At 43.2% G+C, this 19,970-nt stretch overlaps 1 protein-coding gene across 16 annotated transcripts in view; it reads left to right on the top strand.

Annotated features, from left to right (window-relative positions):
• tns1b (tensin 1b) overlaps positions 1-19,970 on the top strand; it is a 185,824-nt gene that overhangs the window by 111,354 nt on the left and 54,500 nt on the right. For 13 of the 16 annotated variants that reach the window (XM_047370751.1, XM_047370744.1, XM_047370760.1 and 10 more), the window contains one exon: positions 16,123-16,164. The exons of 2 other annotated variants lie outside the window; for them this stretch is intronic. In XM_047370751.1, the coding sequence (XP_047226707.1) occupies positions 16,123-16,164 (42 nt within the window). Of the gene's footprint in view, positions 1-16,122; positions 16,165-17,830; positions 18,091-19,970 lie in introns of those variants that run through there. One more of the 16 variants, XM_047370756.1, reaches the window with a different exon arrangement.

Here is a 19,970-nt window from a genome sequence, read left to right as displayed (position 1 = left end):
GACTTAAAATCCAGTAGTTTTAGTGTTTAGACCCAACCACACACATTGAACTGATTCCTGATCCTAATGAAGACGTTTTACTGCCAAACCGAACCTAGGTTAGTTTTTCTCAATCCTGATGACGTTTTTGAGCCTAACTATAAAACCGCTGTGTAACTTTAAATGTTGCATAAACACAACTAAAACGTTTTTAATTCAGGAAATGGTTGCCTAAACTTCAGCCAGGGAGTTTATGTGTGAAAACTTTAATAAGAACAAAATAGGATATCTGCTGATTAGCCATAGCTGCTGACTGATTATAAAGTTGGTTTAGTGCCCCAAACCTAAATAGGATATAAGTGGTGAAATAAAGAAATAAAGGCAACACTTAAACAACACAATATAACTCCAAGTGAATCAAACTTCTGTGAAATCAAACTGTCCACTTAGGAAGCAACACTGATTGACAATTAATTTCACATCTTGTTGTTCAAATGGAAAAGACAACTGGGGGAAATCTTTGGTGATTATCAAGACACTCAATAAAGGAGTGGTTCTGCAGGTGGGGACCACAGACCACTTCTCAGTACCGATGCTTTCTGGATGATGTTTTGGTCACTTTTGAATGTTGGTGGTGCTTTCACACTCGTGGTAGCATGAGACGGACTCTACAACCCACACAAGTGGCTCAGGTAGTGCAGCTCATCCAGAATGGCACATCAATGTGAGCTGTGGCAAGAAGGTTTGCTGTGTCTGTCAGCGTAGTGTCCAGAGCCTGGAGGCGCTACCAGGAGACAGGCCAGTACACCAGGAGACGTGGAGGAGGCCGTAGGAGGGCAACAACCCAGCAGCAGGACCACTACCTCCACCTTTGTGCAAGGAGGAACAGAAGGAGCACTGCCAGAGCCCTGCAAAATGACCTCCAGCAGGCCACAAATGTGCATGTGTCTGCACAAACGGTTAGAAACCGACTCCATGAGGATGGTATGAGGGCCCGACGTCCACAAATGGGGGTTGTTCTCACAACCCAACACCGTGCAGGACGCTTGGCATTTGCCAGAGAACACCAGGATTGGTAAATTCACCACTGGAGCCCTGTGCTCTTCACAGATGAAAGCAGGTTCACACTGAGCACATGTGACAGACGTGACAGAGTCTGGAGACACCGTGGAGAGAGATCTGCTGCCTGCAACATCCTTCAGCATGACTGGTTTGGCAGTGGGTCAGTAATGGTGTGGGGTGGCATCTTTCCATGTGCTCACCAGAGGTAGCCTGACTTGTTTTAAGGACATTACATCAAAGTTGGATCAACCTGTAGTGTGTTTTTCCACTTTAATTTTGTGTGTGACTGCAAATCCAGGCCTCCATTGGTTAATAAATTTGATTTCCATTAATGATTTTTGTGTGATTTTGTTGTCAGCACATTTAACTTTATACAGAACAAAGTATTTAATGAGAATATTTCATTCATTCAGATCTAGGATGTTATTTCAGTGTTCCCTTTTATTTGTTGGAGTTGTGTGTATGTATGTGTGTATATATATATATATGTATATATATATAGTCAGTCAGTCATTTTCTACCGCTTATTCCATAGTGGGTCGCGGGGGAGCTGGTGCCTATCTCCAGCAGTCTATGGGCGAGAGGCAGGGTACACCCTGGACAGGTCACCAGTCCATCGCAGGGCAACACACAAACAACCATGCACACACTCATACACCTAAGGTCAATTTAGAGTGACCAATTAACCTAACAGGCATGTCTTTGGACTGTGGGAGGAAGCCGGAGTACCCGGTGAGAACCCACGCATGCACGGGGAGAACATGCAAACTCCATGCAGAAAGACCCCAGGCCGGGAATTGAACCCTGGACCTTCTTGCTGCAAGGCAACAGTGCTACCAACTGCGCCACCGCATATATATATATATATATATTTGCCTAATCCTAACCAAGTAGTTTTAATGTGGAAGAAGTATAATAAAGGAAAGTAATGGTTTTAAAATAATTGAGATTTGATTTTGTTTCACTTACTTTGTTTGAACAGTCAGACAGAACCTAAAGAGTCAGACAGAAATAGGACGTGTTGCATGTATCTTGGATGGTGAGACATGCTGGGAAAACGCTCTGTTTGCTGTGTAAAGTATGCGTAATGTAGGTGAGTAAGGCATTCCTGGGTGATGTTTTGTGTCAGTGTGCACGTGGATCCATGCACGCTTCCCTGCATTCCCAGCAGCAGGAGCAGCGCTCCAAACCACCGCTCCTTGTTTGGCAAATTCCTCCTTTAACTGCCAGAGACCAGAGATGATTTAGTGTTGCATTCAGGTGCAGACTGATTACTGGAACCATATATTATCTTACTGAAGGAAAACGGTTGGCCAGGAATAGGAGCTCTTTTCTTTTCTAAATCCCCAAAATCCAGGGAGATGGATGATCTACATCTGGACAAAAACAACTTACATATCAGAAGATTAGGATTCTGCTGATTGAAAAAGAAAATTAAATATGTTCACATTTATTCTTACATTGGCCACGAAAGTTATCTGCAAAGTTTTATCCAGGTCAGCATGATCCCAGCGGTATTTATAGCAGGCATGGTGGGAATTTTTATCATCCTCTTCAGCTTGGTCAAAAAACTGGACATTTAAAAGTCAATGACCCCAACAATAAAACTGCTTTGAAGATTTAGATGATAAAAATTAATCTTCCAAAGAAATTACAATGTTTCATTCCCTGAAGCCCTCTGTTATGTTGCCTGGGAAGGTCCGGTGGTCTTTCCTGAAACATCTCAAACTCATCAGTCATGATGAGGTGGTGTGTAGTTGATGGTTTGGATTAAAGGCTTTAAGGAACAGATGCTGCGGCAGAAATAATATGATGTAATGAATAAATCTGCACCAGCATGCTGATCTCTATAATGATGAAAACATACCAGTGATCCTGTAGTTAAATGGATAAACTTTTTTAACAATGGAAAAGTGTTTAAAATATCATTAATGTCCTTAAAACCCATTAAAATGATCATCTGAGTTTAAACCTGAAGCTGCACGATGGAGTGGTTGGTACCATTGCAGCCTTGCAGCAAGAAGGTCCTGGGTTCAAATCCTGGCCTGTGGTCTTGCTGCATGGAGTTTGCACGTTCTCCTAGTGCGTGCATGTGTCCCCGCCTCTCAGCCAATGCCTGCTGGAGACGAACACCACGATCAGTCGTTCCTCTGCTGGAGATTCAGTTTCTTTCTTCTGTACTTCTTCCCTCTTCATAAAGCACACACTGTCATAGTCATGTACTGGACTTAAAATAAGGGAAAGAGCAGCCAAGGCCCAAAGAGACAGCTTGAAAGACCTTCAGAAACCTGCAGAAGTCTTGATCAGAACCACTTTCAGATCGGTTGACAGATGTGACTCGTCCACTGGCCCCCACTGGGATGGTGATGCTCAGTGTGCCGTTAAGCATTCCTCAGACGTTCCCTCATGTTGATCCACTTCTGCCAGGAATAAGTTTTATTTTGGGGGTTTAGACAGAGGTGGAGAGATGTGAGGTCACCTTCTCCATCCCTCCCCCTTCTGCAGATCCAGACCTAATGGATGCATGCTCTCTGAAAACCATAAACCACCAACACATACGTCATCTGGGCAGAGGGGGTGGGGGGCCAGCACATTGCTGAGTAATGACTAACTGCAGGGCAGAGATGTTGGAGATGTGGTTCAATTAGAGCTAAGTTCAGAACCACAGCGTTTACTCCAGTGTTCAGCGCATTCAGACACCAACCAGGGATCCTGCTGCATATCACAGCAAGAGTTAGATCTGGAACAGAATAGGCCCGTTTAGATAAAAACGTTCTACCACTCGTGGCAAGAAAAAAAAAAATGGAGACGCTGAAGTGAGATGGTGTTTCTTCCCATCTTTGATTCTCAGGAAAATAAATCTGGACGTTTCAGCAGATGGGAGTGGTTCCTACACAGTCTGGGAAAAAAGGATGGAAAAGTGAGACTTGATGTCAATATTTTCCAGGTTCTGAAAAACAAAATAAGACTAATGGAAAACATTCGTACTTCCAGACTTTATTCCCTATTCCATTGTCTCTAAGTTCCTTCGCTGGTGGCCTTCCTTCCTTTTTCTGTTTTCCAAGCTTTCACAATCCTGCCAGCTGTTGAAACACCTGCCATAACTCCATGCTGAACTTTAGTGCTTTATGTTTTTAAATGAATAGGAAGGACTGGGAACTCTGGGAAGCTGAGTTTGGAAATGTCTGGAATGTGTAGGAGACCCTGAATCTGGGGAAATGTGTGTTAAAGGACTGTTTCCATGTTCTTACAGGAACAGACGGAGGTGAAGTGGTGAAAACGTCCTTCCGAGGTCAGAAAAGGCTTTAGGTTGCATAACGGAGCAAGCAGCCAGGCCTGTATCAGTGGGTCAGAACCACTGAAATGTGAGAGGCAGTTTAGGTTCAGTGGTTCCCCAAGAGTTTTTTCCCACAGTGAGGAACAACCACCTCTATCTGAGTGGTCCGGAGGGATTCTCGGTACCCTGTGACACCCGGCTCTGACGGGAACGGACTGTGATCATCTCCTCCCTCTGAATCACTGTTTATGTTTCTGAGTGTGAGAAAGCTGCAGAGGAAGGACAGAAGAGCTTCACAGAGGAGCAGCTGCGTGTTTCAGTTAATCAGCAAGGATCTAACATATTCTGGTTCCACACAACTCAGGTTTTTAAAGTTTTCAATTCAGCCTCCTTGTTGGGAAGAAAGGTCCTGGTCTCCATGTGATGGAGGGACAGCAGCAGGAATTATTTAGTTTATTTGCTGCGTAAATCAGAGCGAAGGAAGGTTGTTGCATCAGATAAGCTCTACAGATGTCTTTAACCACATTCTGTCCTCTGTCCAAACTGCTTGTGTGGACGTCTTTTTCCTATGTAAAACAAATAGTGCTTCTTTGGGTTTTTGTTGCTTTAAAACATCCCCTTCATGATCCATGGAGGACAAATAAACATGCAGGGAACCAGGTTTAATTCTGTAGCGTTTTAAACAAACCGTTTCAAAGTGAGTAACATTGTATTTCATTAATGTCGCTGCATAGAAGTTGCTCAAAGTAAGACGACGCTACCACCAGGTGGCAGTAGTGTGTCATTTTGTCTGCCATGAGGCTTTTTATGGAGGCAGAAGCTGCCAGAGCTCACCGCCATCTTTCTGCTTTGGTTTAGTTGGACATTTGAAGGAATCTCTGCGGGTTATTGTGCAGCCATCGTTGTGGTTGGATAGATCCGAACCAGCTTTTAAGCATGGTCCAGAAATGTTAGAAATGTTAAGGTTGAAGCATTGTGAAAGGCACTCCAGAAGCTTCATGTTATCCTGCTTTATCCATTGTGTATTTGAGATCATTGTTTTGCTGGAACACCCAACTGGGTCCAAGATTCAACCATCTGACTCAAACCGTTCTGCTCAGATTTATAGACGTTGTCTAGGATGTCCAAGAACAACCCATGAAGACTCTAGACCCACGAAGACCTAGCTGGCTGAGGGGCTAATCTACGAGATGAAGATGGGTGTGGCGCTGGAATGGAGGCAGTGAGGCCAGACGAGTCCCTATTGACACCAACTTAATCGGACCCCCTGGAGGCTCTGCTCGGAGGACACTCATCAGGATTGGGAGTCTAAACCCTTAAGACGGAGAGCTGGTTGGAGTGACCTCGCCGAGTAGTGAAGTAAGCTCACTGGCAATGAAACCTGCCTTCAGCTGGAAATGGCTGGAAAACCAGTGTCAATGTCCACAGTGAAGCCAGTATACCATCAGCATGGACTGAGAGGCCACGGAGTAAGAAAGAAGCTCCTTCTGTGAAATCAGACTGGAAAGAAATCTGTAGCTGCCTACATGGACAAACCAGACATCTTCTGGAAGAGAATTTGATGGTCCAGAATTGAGCGGTTTGGACATTGTACCAACTGTCAAGCATGGTGGGGGTAGTATCATGCTATGGTACTGATTCTCTACCACTGGTACTGTTGCATTGAGCAGAGGAGATGGAAATAAGACCTCCAAATTCTTCAGTTTGACATGAAATCAACACAGATGGTTAAGACTTGGACTCAGTTGGATGTTCCAACAGGACAATGATTCTAAACACGTTGATTAGAGTGTTTTTCCCCAACGCTCTGACCTTAACCACGTCGAGACTTTATGGACCGAGAAGCCGGGTCTGTCTCAGGAAACCAACTAGTTTAAATTAACTCAATCAATCGATTCTACCAAAAAGAGTGGTCAAAGATCCAACCTGCATGATGCCAGATGCTTGTTGATGGCCACAGGAAGCATGTGGTGGAGATGGTTCCTTCTAAGGTAGTGTTTTCCAACCCTGGTCTTCAAGCACGCTGCCCTGTAGCTTTTAGGTGTTTCCCTGCTTGAAAACGCCTGATTCAGATGATTGTAGTTCAGCAAAAACCTAAATAACAGCCACCAACTGGAGTCAGGCGTGCTGGAGCAGGGAACCACCTAAAACATCCAGGACAGGATGCGGCGGCGGTGCAGGGGTAAAACATGCGACCCATATTCAGAGGCTTCAGTCCTAGGCGCGCAGCCTTCAGCCTTAACTTCTTTCATGTCAAACCCATTGAGAAACTTTAGTTATAATATTTACTAGAGCTGGATAATGTAACGATTCGCAACATCAGACCAATCATAAAGAACTGCTTGGACATGATCTTAGTCCTTACTTTCATAGCCCTGTGTAGTGGAGCCCCAGGCGACCCAGTGGGGCCTAGTGATCAGAGAGCAGGCCTTTTGAGTCCTGGAGAGGCCACAAGTACCCTGGTTCAAATCCCACAGCCTGCCACTCTGGGTCCCTGAGCAAGACCCTTAGCCCGAGAATGCTCCCCAGGCGCCGTACAATGGCAGCCCACTGCTCCCTAAGGGACGGGTTAAATGCAGAGGATCATTTCTTGTGAGATCAGTAAAGTCTAAATTTATTTTTTTGTTTTATCTCTGACCTTCTGAAGTCCTAAAACTCTTCTAGCAGTCCGAGAACTTCCAGTCAAAGACTGTTGATGGTTCCAGGAACACCTTCTAAGAGAAGATGAATCCTCTGGAGATGTGGTCCTTCGATGGTGGAAGGTGTTGCCTCCATCTTTCTGGTTCTGTTGGTTCTTTTAGGACCAGCAGACGAAGCCTAATTTATTCAGACTGGCTTTTAACTAGTTTATGCTGAACAACGTAACTTGTTTTGTGTTTTTATGTTTTATATTTTGATTATCTGGGTTTTCACCAACAGTAATGTTGGTAGAAATCTGCTGATATCTCTCAGCTCTAATATTCACCAATTTGATGCCAAATGAGATAAAATAAGATGTAAATGTTTTTTAGTTAAGAAGCATAAGATTACAGTGTAGGTCCGTTTGATTTTCATCCTAAATTTTCAGCAGATTTGAAATACATTTCTAAGGTGAGAGAGGCTTTACCTGCAGGAAACATCTGTGTACGTTGTTCCAAGCCCTGTAGAGATGTTTGAGGTTATGGTGTCTCCCCCTGCATGCACCCTTGTGCCATCACACATGCTGCATTTAAGTCTGATGCAAAGACAAGTGAAGACTCCCTAGTAAGAGTCTGTTACTGGAGAATGAGCCCTGGAAAAGCTGCGGAGATTCTCAGCAGCTTGGAGTTTATCTGTCCTTCTGGCTCTGACATCTAACATCCAGACATGCAGTTATCTGCTCTTTCCACAAGAAAGCACTATTGGACATGGCAGCTTGGAGAAGTCCCGGGTCCTGTATACCAGTCCAACATTAACCCACAGTAACAGGCTGCTTATGAAACCGATGGTGTTGCTTTTCCTCCTGTAACATTTTCCACAAGGAATGTGCAAATATCCACTGATCTGAAAATACTCCAGCTGACTTGATGCCATCCCTACCTGACCGTATAATTATGACTGTGGTCCTGTGTGTTCTGGGAGGTTCTGCATCATCTCAGGTCAGCAGCAGCTTGCCTTTTTCAAAGTTGCCAAGTAAAGAGACATCCTCAAACTGTAAAGAGGAATCGAAGAGGACAGACCTGTAACAGAACAAGGGATGTAAATAGTTTTTTATGCTCTTTGGATTATTTCATGGCATTATGTCAGGATGGTAGAACCTGTCAGGATGAGTATTTAATGGAACTACTGTGTTCTTGCACAAGTTGGAATTTTTAGCTGATCAAAACTCACAATTCTGTTTAAATCAGAGGATCTGTTTTGTGTAAAGGATTTTACACAAGAAAGATTTATTAGAATGCACTTACAGCTTGGTTGGGGCTCCTTTTGCATGATTCCTGGAGACATCTCTCATGAGTGGAGTCCAGCTGTAGTCCACACCCAAACTCTTGGGTGGGCTTCACAGTGCTCTCCAGGCTGAAGCCATCCCTTCTGCTTGTGGATGTTTTTCTATAACACTTTTTCCTTCCACTCAACTTTCCATTAGTATTCTTGGACACAGCACTCTGTGAACCGCCAGCTTGTCAGTGGCAGTCAGCTGGACACAGGTCAAGTTACCAGTGTTCTCCTTGATTTTGTAGGACATAGCCTGGCTCTAACAGTACATTTCTGTATTAAAATCATTCTTTAATAATAATCATCTTTATTGGTCATTGCACATGTAGATTACAACAAAATTGGTCCTCTGCATTTAACCCATCCCTTATAGGGAGCAGGGGGCTGCTATTGTGCGGCGCCCGGGGAGCATTCTGGGGCTAAGGGTCTTGCTCAGGGACCCAGAGTGGCCGCCACTCCCCACTCACTTTACTGGTCTGATATAATATTATAGAAACTGAATTCACTGTGAGCCAGAATCATCCAAATAAACACTTGAAATAGATAATTCTGTGTGGAATGGACTTATGAGCTTTATACGTTGAATTACTGAAATAACTTTTAATGATATCCTAAATAATTGGGATGCAGCTGTTAAACAATCGGTCCAGTTATATGAAATTCAGTTCTAATAAACTAACCGGATCCAGCTGCTCATTAAATGTCAGTCAGTGACTTTGGTGACCCTTTCATCAGTTTTTGTACCCCCAGATGTCTCACTGTGGAGGTTGTGATTCCACACGTCCACAGGATGCTAATAAATACTATATTCACCCTTTTTAGAAGCAGAATAGTGAATTTTTGCTGTTGTCGGGTTGTTGCTGCTCATCTTGCTGATTCATCGTAAACAATGAGTCAGAAGCTCCACGCAGGGTTTCTACCCACAGTCCCACACCCAGTGGGGTATTTGGAACCACTCAGCTGGCTGGGCTGGGCTCAGAGGGCTGTGTCTAAAGATGAAGAACTATATATTTAACTCAGGGTCATTTCCCTGACGGACTCTGCGTTTATCCCCGTCATTCGAGGCAGGAAACTCCCTCATCACCAGCTACCTCTGCTTTGCTTTAAGGTGTGGGCTGTAATTTGTCAGAGAGGCCACCGTGTTTGACTCATGTGGTTGAAGCCTCGTGGTTCAGCAGCCGTGGGGCGAAGAGCTGAAGACTCACAGCTGTCCCATCATCTGGGAGCTTTAAACTAGGGATCTCCAACCCGTGGCTCTTCAGGCTCCCACAGTGGATCCTAATAGCTTTTGTCAGTAAGGTTGTAGAGTTCAGAAATGTTTTATAGACGTAACGAGGAAGGTCATCATGCAACATTTGCCCAGAATCTCCACAAATGAAGGACTTTGAGTGTCATAAATCATTGGTTGTAATTTTTAGGCTGCAAGGAATAATGTTTTGTTAATATCCATAAATATAAAATATTACATTCAATAAAATGTTGTTGTTCTCATCATATAAATTATGCTTTTATTTATTAAAAAAAACTTTGAGAACGTCTTATTTTAGTGCTTGTTTGGTTTTGTTGCTCCAGATGAATCCAGTTTTGTGGAACTGAGGGTAAAAATGGTTCTTTGGATGGACAAGGATTCCGGGTCAAGTCCAAACTCAGACCTGCACACAGATAAATACACCTGGTCTCTGATAGTGCTGCCCTGTCTTCATAAAGAGATCTGACAGAAGATTGGAGGGAAATCCATAATATTTTGGCAGCTTAGACAATTTTTTACCATCAGAAATCCTAAAATATTTTAATGGATTTTTCTTTCTTTAATTTCGAGACACAATGAAATGTTTTCTCAGTAAATAAATGTAATAATTATCCATTCCTGTGTTTGAGGTCACAGTGCATAAAAATGCAGTTTTTCTCTAGTTTTTTCTCCGTTTCTTTTCCAAACATCTTTGGTCAAGGTCAACATTTCTGAGGGATTGGATATCTTGAATGTCCAGTTTCATCTTTCTTTCTCTTACTTAACTTATTTGTGTTTGCACAATTAGCAGCGCTAAGAAACCTACATAACCGTGCACATGAAGTTCAGGAAACACGGACCGATCTCTCCAGAACAGGGCCTTGGCTCAGGACATTTCTCACCAACACTGGGCTGCGTCTATTGGTGCCTTTTTCATTAAGGATCCAAAATATATTCACTGACTGTTGTCACTGCAGAATAAATATTGCAGTTCCAAGGTTTTTAAATCCAAGGTCGTAGTTCATGCTCTGCAAGCAGCAGTGGCGGATGCTGGTCTTTCAAGGAGGGGAAGCTCAATTTCATGATCGCTGATTCACTGATTTCACTGTCAATTAAAAAGGGATTCAGCCTCAGACAGATCATCCAATCATCATGCAGAAGCTGAGCGTCCGGGCCAGCCGAGGCCAGCCCATTGGCCCATAGATCCCCAGAGACGCTGAGCGTCCGATGGGCGGGACAAAGCCCAGCATTTCTGCTTCACTATTGAACTCACTGTGAAGCTACGGGAATGAGTGAGAGGAAACCCACGTCGTTACCAGAGATAAGAAGCTGATTCTGAACAAAAGTTGAGCGCGTTGTAGCGCATATTTAGTTAATGACATGAACACACAACAGTATATATTTGATCACTTATTTTAGACATTTTAGGGGAAGCTGAGCTTCCCTTGCCGTCTTAGAGCAATCGCCACTGGCAAGCAGTCCCATGAACATCGACTGGTCTGGATGTCCACTCCTGATTTTAATGACTGAGGTGGTGAAGCTCCCAAAGACTGGTGGGAACATCATGATGGGGAAAAAAGGAGAAGAATGTGGGTTAATCACAACCAATCATCATCAGTTATTCATGTTCTCCTGATATCATGCAGCCGTGTTTTCACTGTCTTCATTCAGGAGTTACTCCCATTTCATCTCCTCGTAGCCTCTGAAACGATGAGCTGCTCCGACACAGAATTTTCTACACTGATCTCTACGTTTGGATCTGAAAAACGTAGAACTAAACCATTTGTCAGTTACACCAACCTCCTTTGTCGCCCTGATTCTTGACCTAAATCAGACCTTTGATTAGCTGAGGAACAGAGATGTTTCTGTTCCAATCTGCCTTAAAGGAGATAAAACAAAACAAATTTCCCCCAGTTTGCCCTTTCCTGCATCTACTTGGGTCCAATCCTGAGACATTAAGAGTCTTTATTTAGTCTCTAACATGAGAACAAATCCAACATGATGCTCAGCTGACCCGGCTTAAAACAATGGCGTGATTCCAAGTGAAGGATGTGCCTGGAGTAGAGAAACAGAACTTCACTTCTCTACAATAGTCAGACCCCAAAGTGAACAGTTGCAACCAGGTGTTTGGCTTAAGATCAGCGAGCTTGTTTCGTCTTGTTTTTGCATCTGTTGTAATTATGTGCAGTCAGAGCTTTGTTGTGGCTGATTTCTGCTCTTAAACTGCGGTAAAATCACACAGTGGGGAATGGAGAGTCGCAAGAACTATTAAAGACCTTTTTAGGAGCTTAATGATTTAAATGTAGCAGATAAAGCAAGTTATTGTCACTTAACACTGTGTTTAATGTAACTCTGTGAGTTAAAATTTGGTTTTGGTAAATCTTAACCAGAAATTAAAATCCCTGTTTTTAAGTGAAACACCATGAAATTCTCCTTACAATGCCCAGAGAGATGGTTGCTGTTGATGCAGCAGTTTGGAACATCAGGATTAACTTCATGCAGCATCTAGATGCTGCTGTGAGCAGAATTATCACAGTGTCCACTGTGAGTTGTTCCCACTACTGGTCCAGACTGGGTGCACTGGTTCTTAATGGCTCTCTCATTCTGTGTTTTACATATGATTTAAAGTTCTTAATCATGCTTTTAGATTTTAATGTTTTTTTATATTATTTATGGCAGAGATGTTCACATGTCATCATTTCCTTGTCCAAGTCAAGTCTCACGTTTCTGACTGAAATAAACATTTTCTAATCATATCCTCATCATCCAGGTCCCATTTCTCCTCAGGCCTAAATCACAACATGGACACTTAATAATTATCTTTTAATATTTATTAGAAGTTGTCTTTAATCATCTAACTTTTGATTTGCCGTCCAAAATTCTGCTAAAGGAAACTGATCAAATGTAATATTTACCCTATTAGAAAAATAGTCATTTATGCTGTGAGGAAAATAAGAGATTGAAACCTATTTTTACATATTTTCATATGTACACAACAGGAAATCTGGAAAACTTGATAACTGGCTCAGAGTTTATCTGTTCTTTCTTTCTAGATGAAACAACTAAAGGAGCTACATCCATTAACATTTACTTTTCCTTCCCATAGAAAGTACTCCTGGATCAGTGCTTCTTTGTTCTCTTTGTGTCTCTGCTCTGTTCTCTCAAACCTCCAGTCGGTCGTGGCAGATGGCCGCTCAAACTGAGCCTGGTTCTGGTTCTGCTTGAGGTTTCTTCCTGTTAAAAGGGAGTTTTTCCTCTCCACTGTCGCTACATGCATGCTCAGTATGAGGGATTGCTGCAAAGTCAACACCAATGACTGTCCACTGTCTCTACATGCTCATCCAGGAGGAGTGAATGCTGCAAGTCACTGACTGGATGCAATCTGCTGGGTTTCATTAGATAGAAAAACTTTTTATCCAATTTGAATAAATAACTGAATCTGACTGAACTGTTCAATGGTTACGATTAACTGGAATGTATGAACCTGACTTTTGTGAAGAACCTTGAGACGACATGTGTTGTGAATTGGCGCTATATAAATAAACTGAATTGAATTGAAATGCTTTTATTTTGATATTTCCAGCAGGAAGTGTCCTTGTAATGTAGCAGCTAGCTTAGCAGCGAGATAAGGTCGGAGGTCACATTTATTTTTTTCTTAAATGATTCAGTCATTTATTTCAGCGTTCATTTGGAGAGACATTCATGTGGTCATTATTATGAAGCTACAGCTAACATGAACAGGTTATGAGCCATTTACATCCCATAATAATTCACCATCACTGGTTAATAATCAAGCTCATCCTTTCACAGTAAAACATGCAGCAGCTGCAGTCTGGAGCTCACAGACCGGCTTCCTTTCACTCTTCATTACAGGAGATAAAAACTGGAACTAAGACTCGAGTAAAAGACCACGAGTCCAAGTCAAGTCATCAGAGCTCTAGTCTAAGTTGAGTCTGAGGTTTTTATTTTTGCCACTTAAATGTGTCTCGAGTCAGAATCTCAAACTGAAGTCGCCTGATTTATGAACCTGAGTCCATGAAGATTGATTGATTGGAATATGTTTTCCATTAAGGAGCTGGTAATGAAATCATATAAATGTTTACATTTCAATTTCCTAAATCAGACATATCAAAAAAATAGGCTTTGTCCAAACTGAAGCCCTGAATCAGCCAATACTGTTTAAAAAAGAAAATATAAATTAGGAATTTAATGTGTTTAAACCCCAAATATTCATGCTGACCATATAAACTTAAATTTTCTGAAAGCATCTGGTTAGGAATCAGAACATAAATATTTTACTAGTCAAGGTTTTAATATTTATTTCTCTTGGCTTCATCTCTATCAGTGTTTTATTTCTAATCGTAGCTATTTGGCTCCGGCCTCCATTAAAAAACCACATTCAGCTGTTCTGCTTCATTTTACATGTGGATCATTACCTGGGCTCCTTAACTTCACTGTAGACACATTAGAAGATGCTTTTCTACACTAAATACTTTTTAAAGCAGCATCAAATTAGTGAAGCCAAAATGGATTCTGGGCAGAGAAGCTGTTTGGTCTCATCTTCTGAGACTTAGCTGGTTTTCTCAGGACTCAGCACCAACATGCAGACTCTCACCAACCATCTGGCTGCACTTAGGCAAAGAGGAAACGCACGTTAAAATACATCACTGTGAGAACTGCTTGTGTGTTGTTTTTTCTGTATATACACACAATAGGCTGTATTTGTGTGAAAATGCCTGTGGCTGCAACCTTTGGCCCAGCAGCCAATCCACAGTCTGTATTTAGAGCCTGTTGGTTCCTTGTAAGGTTCCTAGATGCAGTTTTGGATGGCAGGTAGTTTTCCAGGGCTGTAGGTTTTTAGCCGTTGGGATGAACATCTCATGCACTCTCTGTGGTTGGTGGTTTCATCTGGGTGCTTGGAGTGGGTATTCTCGGCCCGTACAGTCAGACTATAATTTGCCCTCTGACTTTTTACTGTTTATGCCACAGGCCATCTCCCTGCAGAAGCAGGTCACACTGTAGGTTGATGCAAGACTCTTCTCTGTTGTCTGGTATAATCCAAACATATGATATTTTAAATGGTAATTAAATAAAGTGATAATTAAAACAGAAAACCAGACTCCTGACCACTTCTCTTTAAGCACTTAGGGTTGTCCTGTCCTGGATGAAGCAAAATGAGGACCAACAGGTTTGAAAGGATATTAAATATCTCCAGAGATGCTCCAATCCTGGATGTTTGGGTTCTGATCTGACTAAATGTCAATATCTGCCATTACCCAGGGTTCTGTGGGAGTATGGGGTATCTGGGTGGCTTTTAAGCCAATCCTTGTATGCCCAAAGCAAGAGCTGTGTCTGCATTCTGGACACAAAGTCCAGCCAGTTCCCAGTGCGTGTTGAGCTCCACTATGCCTGCCCCTTGTCACTATACTGTTTGTGGGGCTCATGCATAGAATCTCAAGGCGTAGTTGTGGATGGGAGGGTGTCTGGTTTGGGAACCTCAGAATCTCATCTTTGCTTTTTGCAGAGGATGTGATTCTGTTGGCTTCTTCAGGCCATGACCTCCAACTGCATTAATGTGGGCGCTGATCCAGTCTACTGTGATGACGAAAGAGCTGAGCTAAAAAGGAAAGCGGTCAGTTTACTGATCCATCTACTTTCCAACCCTCAACTATGGTCATGAGAGATGGTTCCTGACCAAAAGACTAAGATGCCTGATACAAGCGGCCAAAATGAGCTTCCTCCTTAGGGTGGCTGGACTAAGCCTTGAATATAGGAGAGCTCCATCATCCACACGGAGCTCAAAATAGAGCTGCTGCTTCGCCACATCGAAAGGAGTCAGTTGGGTTGAGGCATCTGATCTAGGAAGCCCTCTGGGCGCCTCCCTTTGGAGGATTTCCGAGCATGTCCCACTGGGTCAAGGGACCCCGGGGAAGACCCAGAACTCCTTGGAGGGACTATATGTCCCTTCCTGTATATGTCTGGTCTGGGAACGCCAGCTCATTCTGATGTCGCTGGAGAGAGGGATGTGTGGGTTTCCCTCCTGGACCGGTTGTTGCTGCAAACAGAGTAGTCCACTACACCTAAATGTTTGTCCTGCCAATAGAAAGAAGCAAGGCTACTAACTGAATGGTAACCTCCTACAGACGTCCTGTGTGGGCAGTTTGGAAGACAGGGTGATGCTTTCAGTTACTTTCCTTTTTACTCGTTAGCAGATGAATCTTGCTCAAGTCTGACGTGTTCAAAGCCCACCCGGCAGTCTTTGCATTCATCTGTCCCACCTGGTTTCTATCTCAGCATGTATCTGATGTCCACCTCCCTCTTGCTGTTTATACTGCTCTTGTCCTCCCTCTTTCTCCATCCATTGCTGTATAAGGCAGTGAAACTGTGGCCGGACCCTCTGGTCTTGGCTAATGGCAGCAGTCTTGTCTCTTTGTGTAAATATTTGTGCAGGGGGGGTAATAGATGGTCCCCCACATTCAGAGCTGGAGTCCTGATTTACTCTGGGCCACATTGGGTCAAAGGGCCTTAAATACAACTTCAAAAATAAAGATTTTGGCACATGACCTGAGATGGTTTGCAGTGTTTAGGGAGATAATGATTCTGTCCCTTTGTTGTTTCTGAACAGGCCCCAAGCAGCAACCTTGCTCTCAAGCATGTAGACACCATGGTGAGTTTCAGCCGCCGTCTTCATTCACTTTATTCATTGTTTAAGCTTTAGTCCAGCAGTATCATTTACTTGGATTAGGCTGTTTATGAATCAGTTGCAAACAGATCAGATGTTTGATGTAAGAAAAGCAGGAATCATGTAAACTGGAGACAATGAAATGCTTTTATTACAAATTTACATGCAAACAGGTAAAACACTTGTCATTAAGAAACTATTTTTATTATTTTAAGTTATGTAATTTTTCACTATTATATTTATACATTTTTATTGGATAAATGTTTTTTTGCTCTATTTCATAATTTGTTATTAGTTTTTTTTTTTTAAAAACAATTTATAAAAATAAAAAAAACCTTTTATTTTTTTTTAAGATTGAAGCAGTGGTTTATTTTCTGATAGAGACGTCCATGTTTCTGAAACAAAGGTCTGCAGTGGGATGCAGTTTAAGGTCCTGGTCCGGTTCTATGTGAGCCGAGCCTTCAGGGGGGCTGAGGTCATGGCGGGACATTTTTATCATAGTAAAAGTGTCTCTAATTGTCATTAAACCAGAAAATGAACTTAATGGTTTGACATCAAAACTCACAAACTGCCCTGGGGATAAATACGGACTCTGGAGGTTTTAAGGAAAGAAGCTATAAAAAACCTTCATCTTAACCCTTGTGTCCCTTTGGGTTTCTGACATGTTTGACGTGGAATCTGTCGGATCGAGCTGAAAACCGTAGAGTAGCAACTCGCCTCCCTGGGTGTGAGTTCTGGTAGCACAAACATCTGTGCCTGTTTGTTTTGGACTCACTGGGCCACGCTTGTCTGTGACAACTTCCTCTGGGTTGATTATGTCTGAGAAAGGAAGGCTGGAGTCACCAACGTGGAGCTCCTTACCAAAGCAAAGTGACCACTGTCCCCAGGAGACCAAAGCCCGACCAGCTTGTCTTTGTTTACGTGTGTGGTCGCTTTTATTGGCGTTTCCAAACTGAGCCCAGAGAACAGTTTCTAAACAAGGTTTTCCACTTTAGCTTCATTCCAGCTGTGTGAGTTGAACCGGTCAGGGAGAGTAGACTGGAGTAGTCAGCTCAGTGAAGTCAGCGTCTCAGTTAGTTTTCTCTCCTGATGTGCATCGTGAAACAGCCTTTATGTGTGATGCTTCCTCTATGATCACATTTCTGCACCATGTATGGGCCGGTCTGTGCAGCTGCTGCCGACCTGGTGAAGCACATTTGCTCTGTGGTTGCTGTGTGATGTCAGGCGGACGCTGGCCTCGCCATTTCGCCTCCAAGCATCAAAAACATTGGTCTCATGACTCCATAGCTTCCCTTCCTCTTATTACTTCATTTTCTTTTAAATAAAAATGTTGAACCCCCCCCCCCCCCCCCCCCCCCCCTCCCCATTGGTGGACCATGAATGTTTGCTTGCAAACAGCTCTCCTAAGATGACTGGTGAGTGTTTATGTGAACAAAGATGCAGCAGTTCCCACATGTTTGTCCTGAGAGGCGGAAACAGTTCGCAGTAACAATTTAGATCCGTACACAGATGAGGAAAAAAGCCACGGGAGGGAGGGAGGGAAATGTTGAACATCAGGGGGAGAGATAAGTGGGTGGCAGGCAGAGCTGGAGGGGGAGGGAGGCCAGAGTAGACAGAAGGAGAGAAGTGAAGACACAGAGAGGACGGAGTAGTTCTGTGAACTAGCCTGGTCCGAGCAGCAGCGGCCCGGCTGGCCTAAAATAGAACCCTTGTTTTTCCTTTTTTTCCCTCCTGAACTTCGCGGCTGTCAGAGAAAAGGGAGAGGTCTCTGAGAGAAAAGTTCACTGTTGCACACGGAGTGGTGAGAGGCAGCAGGAGCTACCAGAGATGAACCGAGGAGGGTCTCTGAGGAGGCGGCTCTCCTCTCTGAGGGGGGCATGGCGATGGAGCACAGGCCACCTTTTCAGGAAGGTAGGATGCAGTGACAGGGGGGGTCACTGGGACGGTTGATGGAACAAGTTCTTCTGAAGTTTCTCTTTTTGTTTCTCACCGCCGTGTTTCACCCTCCCTTCTTCCATCCCTCGCTCTCTTGCTCTTTCTCAGAGGGTTATTTGTATGGCCTTGCTTGTAAAGTCGACCTCCCCAGATGGTTTTCATCTAGCAACAGGGCCTGAAGGGTCCCCCCCGCCCCCCTATCTCCAGGTCCCACCTCATCTCCTCCACCTCTGCTGCTCCCCTTTAAGATGCACATGGGGCGCCTTTAACGCTGCCGGGCCAGCACACGGATTTAACCACCAGATATTTGGGATTTCAAGGTTTCTTCTGCTTCAGAACATCAATGGTCTACACACAGAATGTTGCTGCCTAAATATGACTTAGTTTTTTCAATGCAAAGTTAAGTTTGATTTCTTTTATTTTACCCACATGGTTACACTTTGGTTATAACGTTGTGGCTCATAAAAACCACTGCGCTCCCATTTGGAGTAATTTAATACCAAAACTGAGTCGTGTGTGTGGATCTTTTCAGAGTGGTCCTTCAAGAAACATTCGCACCCAAGTCTCAGTCAGTTTTAACCCCCTTCGGGCTTCGCGTTAATGTTTTTCTTGTTGTTCATTCATCTCCGTCCACCTCTGGAGACTCACTGCATTTTGGAGCTCCATCTCCCATGCTGGAACGATTAGAAAAAAGTGCAGACACAGGAATGGGGGTTGCTTTGTGTCACCCCAGTTCGGCAGCTGCCTCGTGGGAACGCCTGGATGCAGGATAGTGCAAAGGAATGGAGCCAGGAACATCTAAAAATGAATGTTTTTGTGCAGAAGGATTTAGGTTCATACTTTTACAACAGGAATGTTGCCATTTGAACCTATCAGTCTGATCTTGCAGCTTCCCACAAATCCCCCAAGAGTTCTTCTGTAATCATCAAGCAGAAGGAATGCTTGTTTTCTCCAGTTGCAGCTTCTTGGGTTCTTCTGCAGAATATCAGAATTTAATGGGAAACCTTAGGTCTCCATGCATTTATTTAATGTTTAATCAAATGAAATTAGTAAGAGCATATTTTTTAATAAAGATCTTGAAGGATTTCTCTTCATGGCCACTTGTTTTTCCTTTTGTCTGAAGACCCTGTGTCTACGTCAATCATCGGTCAGTCAACCGTTGCAGGCTTTGTGAAGATAGCACGGTGCAGCATGGGGGTTCAGAACATGTCCTAAACTTCAGTCATGAGGCTGTTTATTGTTGAGGTGTATCTGGTTCCTGGGTGGACCGGTGGCAGGAGCGTGGGACCGTTGAGAGCTGCAGGACTTCACTTCGAAGCAGGACAGGCTTCTTGAGCAGATAGGCCTCTCCAGAAGCTTAGTTTTTCTGCTTTATCCGTTAAAACCAGTCTGGATGTGTGTTTGGAATCATTGACCAGCTGGTGCACCCAACTGGGTCCAGTTTGAGTTGATTAGATTTATTCATTTAGTCACAAAGACATCTAATATTTAAATGCTAATATGCTATATATAAATAAACTAGAATAAAGCCAGAATAAAGAGAATGTCTGGGTTGTATGTATGGGTTCCTCCTCTCCTCAAAAAGAAAAAATATACAAAACGAAAAATAATAAAATGAAATAAACATCAGTTTCTCATCTATCCACTGGCTAACAATAAGAGGAAGAAGCCGATCTATAAAACCTGAGGTCCCTCACTGATTTCATGATATTTAATAAGCATATTTGATTTGATTACTGTTTTTAAATATGAAAATGTGGATTCTTTGGTTTCTTTGGTTAAATTGTTCCGTAGAGTAATGAACAGAATGATCGTTCCAATACTTTTGTATTAAATTTACATTTCATAATAATCTC

This window comes from Girardinichthys multiradiatus, chromosome 7, assembly GCF_021462225.1.
Source record: "Girardinichthys multiradiatus isolate DD_20200921_A chromosome 7, DD_fGirMul_XY1, whole genome shotgun sequence".
Taxonomy (NCBI): domain Eukaryota; kingdom Metazoa; phylum Chordata; class Actinopteri; order Cyprinodontiformes; family Goodeidae; genus Girardinichthys; species Girardinichthys multiradiatus.
The sequence above is the reverse complement of the archived record's forward strand: the minus strand, read 5'-3'. Positions and strand labels throughout refer to the sequence as shown.